General features: G+C 37.7%; 1 protein-coding gene across 1 annotated transcript in view; it reads left to right on the top strand.

Moving 5' to 3' along the window:
- The window catches only part of LOC101855499 (solute carrier family 22 member 6-A), a gene marked incomplete at its 5' end in the record, with an annotated part of 17,629 nt that overhangs the window by 11,144 nt on the left and 3,514 nt on the right, over positions 1 to 2,971 (top strand). Inside the window, 2 exon segments of the mRNA XM_035970276.1 lie at positions 193 to 275; positions 2,246 to 2,366. Coding sequence (XP_035826169.1) covers positions 193 to 275; positions 2,246 to 2,366 — 204 coding nt within the window.

Raw genomic sequence — 2,971 nt, 5'->3', positions numbered from 1 at the left:
GGGGGGAGAGAGCAGAATAAAAGGGGGTACGTACGGAGTTACTGGAATAGAAGGTTATGGTATACAGATGAAGTAGAAGATGCAGAAAATAGGATAAAATAAGCAAAAAGAAATGTTAATAGATCATCATTTTGAAAGTATTAGAGGGGCAAAATAATGAGCAAGTGTTGATGTTTTTTTTTCCTCTGCCAGAATCGGCCGACGTTTTCTTGCCATGTTTTCTCTCGGAATAACTGGCAGCGGCCTTCTGACTGCTTCACTACTTATGGCATACGGTACGTATTAAAATGTCTATGTGGGGGAAAAAAGCTCATACCACTCACGAGTTTTCCGTCGAACGAAGAGTTTCACCAGCTGCAAATCACTCGCATAATACTATAACAATAAAACAAATATGACTGTTCGGTTTCAGAATACTGACTGTTTAAATATATTTCCAAAACGTGTACAGCCTACTGTTTTTGGCCCTCAAAAAGATACATTAATTACAAGGCTTACAAATTACTTTTCGTGCGCAGCTTTTCTTCACGGTTCACTTAAAGAAGATTTCAGAAAATGTGAGTCAATGGCCTCTTTATCGTTGTGTTTTACATATCATACACGATGGGATTCTCTACCTATAGCCTCCCAGTAATTCTGAAAACTAATAAATCACTACATCTTTCTACATTGACGTATATTATCTTACTTTATAGTTCAAAGAACAGACTTTAGCAAACATCTGGGGCTCATTTTTGCCCGAGGGGGGGGGGGGGTGGACAATACTTTTTTTTATAGTAGGCCTACTACACTATCTTTCAAAACAAGTGACAGGATTCTTTCTATAGTGTTAAATAGTGCACTGACCCGGTTCCTCAACTGTTTCTGTCTATTTGTCCTACGACATAAATTATGTCTCTTTACTTTATAGTTCAAAGAACACACTCAGGCAAACATTTGAGGCTCGTTTTAGGCCGTTGGATTGGGTGGGGGAGGAGAGGGTATACGTTTGGACAATGTTTCTATTGCACTGCTCTATTTTTCACAACGGGTGTCAGAATTGTTTCTATAATGTCCTCTGAATTTGAACTATTCTATTTCAGGAAAAACAATACCTGTGATGACTACATTCTAACCGACCTCAGCTAGTTAGTTTCAAAACTGACTCTAATTAGCTATTGTCTGTTCCAATACAAAGAAAGGTCTAAGCTACAGCATGTTAGACATTGTGGAGTGCAAATTATAAATATCACGAGTCAGGTTTTTGTGCTTCGTCTGGGTCTTTCAAAACATTGGTTTATTGCGAGGGTGGGTAGGAAGATGTGTCTTTAAGAAACAGACCAGAATTATCTGATGAAATACATACATGTATATTATGTACTAGAATAGCATCGCGTAAAAGAAATGTCATTGACCAGCCTACCTATGAGTATGAGCTGAGGATTAATTTATGACGTCAAGCGGTCTTACTCCGAGGGGATGAAAATCAAAATTAAACAAAAGGAGAAAACTACAAAATTTTGAAATTGACCTTTAATGTTGATAAATCATACCAAAAGAGAATAAACATTTTTAGTATGATAATGCTTTAGGAAGACATATCACAGTATTGCTTTTAATTTTTAACGACCAGTTTGCTGGTCCATTTCCTGGTGAACAGGTAAAATGCCCAATTCCTCGGGAGCAGAATTCTGGCAAGGGCCGTAGTCAACAATGGGCTAGCTAGGTGCATTCAGACCGAAGACCAGCATCGGTCCGTTCGTGTAACGGACGGTAGCAGCTAATAAATGAGGATGTCGTGTTCATACCACACCATGCGTCCGCTCGTTTGAATGCCTTTTTCGCCTGAGGCAAATTGAGCTCTCACGGCTGGTCCGTTTTTGAGTAATTTCTGGGACATCGAAGAACTAAGGTCAAATTCTACCATAGGCCTACATTTATATTTGGTATTTATTTGTAGCCTACATTTTGCATCGAAATTTGACCAGGCGTGTGTGTATTGTTGTTGCTTTTTTGTGTGTATGTGTGAGTGTGGGAGGGGGGGTCTTCTTTTGTTTTATTTTTTGTGGGGTTTTGGGGGGAGTGATGGGGTATTGGGGAGGGGGCTGTCTTAGTTAATCCTCTCAGCCCGGGTTGACCCTAACAGGTGGTGTATCAGAAGCCCACCTCCTAAGTGATCTAAACTGAAAATTTGGGGTGGTAAAACCACCTGTGTAATATATTTTTAACAAATTTTAATCCATGTATTTATTCTTCTCATTTACAGGAGTTTCGGGTCTGGAACGAACATTAACCACAGTATTCTCTTTGGTTGGAAAGTTCGGCATCGGTGTTTGTTTCAGTTGCCTGTTTATATTCACTCCAGAATTATTTCCAACCAATCTCAGGTATGCAAGTCGTCCATTTAGCTGCTACGCATTGTATACATTACGTGTGAACCTTAGATTTGTTATTTGAAGGGAATTGGTTTTCTAGATGATGAGTTTGGATAGATCTAATAAAAGATATTATAGTATTATGTTTCTTTAAATTGTCTTGCATTTCGCTTTCATAATAGGGCGGAGTGACAGCTGCAAGCGTTTACTGAGAAAATAAAAGCAAAACAGGAGTTATTAAGTAAAAAGAAACAGCACAGAGTATGAAAATAATATGACGTCGTCCTTCAAAACACAAATGGGTTGTTGTTGTTGTTGTTGTTGTTGTTGTCGTTGTTAATATTGCTGTTGTTGCTCTTTTTGTTTTTGTTATTGTTGTTGTTATTGTTGTTGTTATTGTTGTTGTTGCTACTGTTGTTGATGTTGTTGTTATTGCTGTGTTCGTTGTTTGTTTGTTTTTTGTTATTGTGATTGATCTTTCTATAATATTAGGAGAATAAGGGTACATGTACCAAACTATAAATATCATGTTGGTGTTTTTAAAAAATCAAACGAAAGGTTGAATCTAAGAGTGGTTTTTTCTGTACGTTTTAAGTACTTGTGTCTGTAATTTGTTT

Source organism: Aplysia californica, unplaced genomic scaffold (genome assembly GCF_000002075.1).
Source record: "Aplysia californica isolate F4 #8 unplaced genomic scaffold, AplCal3.0 scaffold00245, whole genome shotgun sequence".
Classification (NCBI taxonomy): Eukaryota; Metazoa; Mollusca; class Gastropoda; order Aplysiida; family Aplysiidae; genus Aplysia; species Aplysia californica.
Note: the sequence above shows the minus strand (reverse complement) of the source record. Positions and strands in the feature narration are given on the sequence as shown.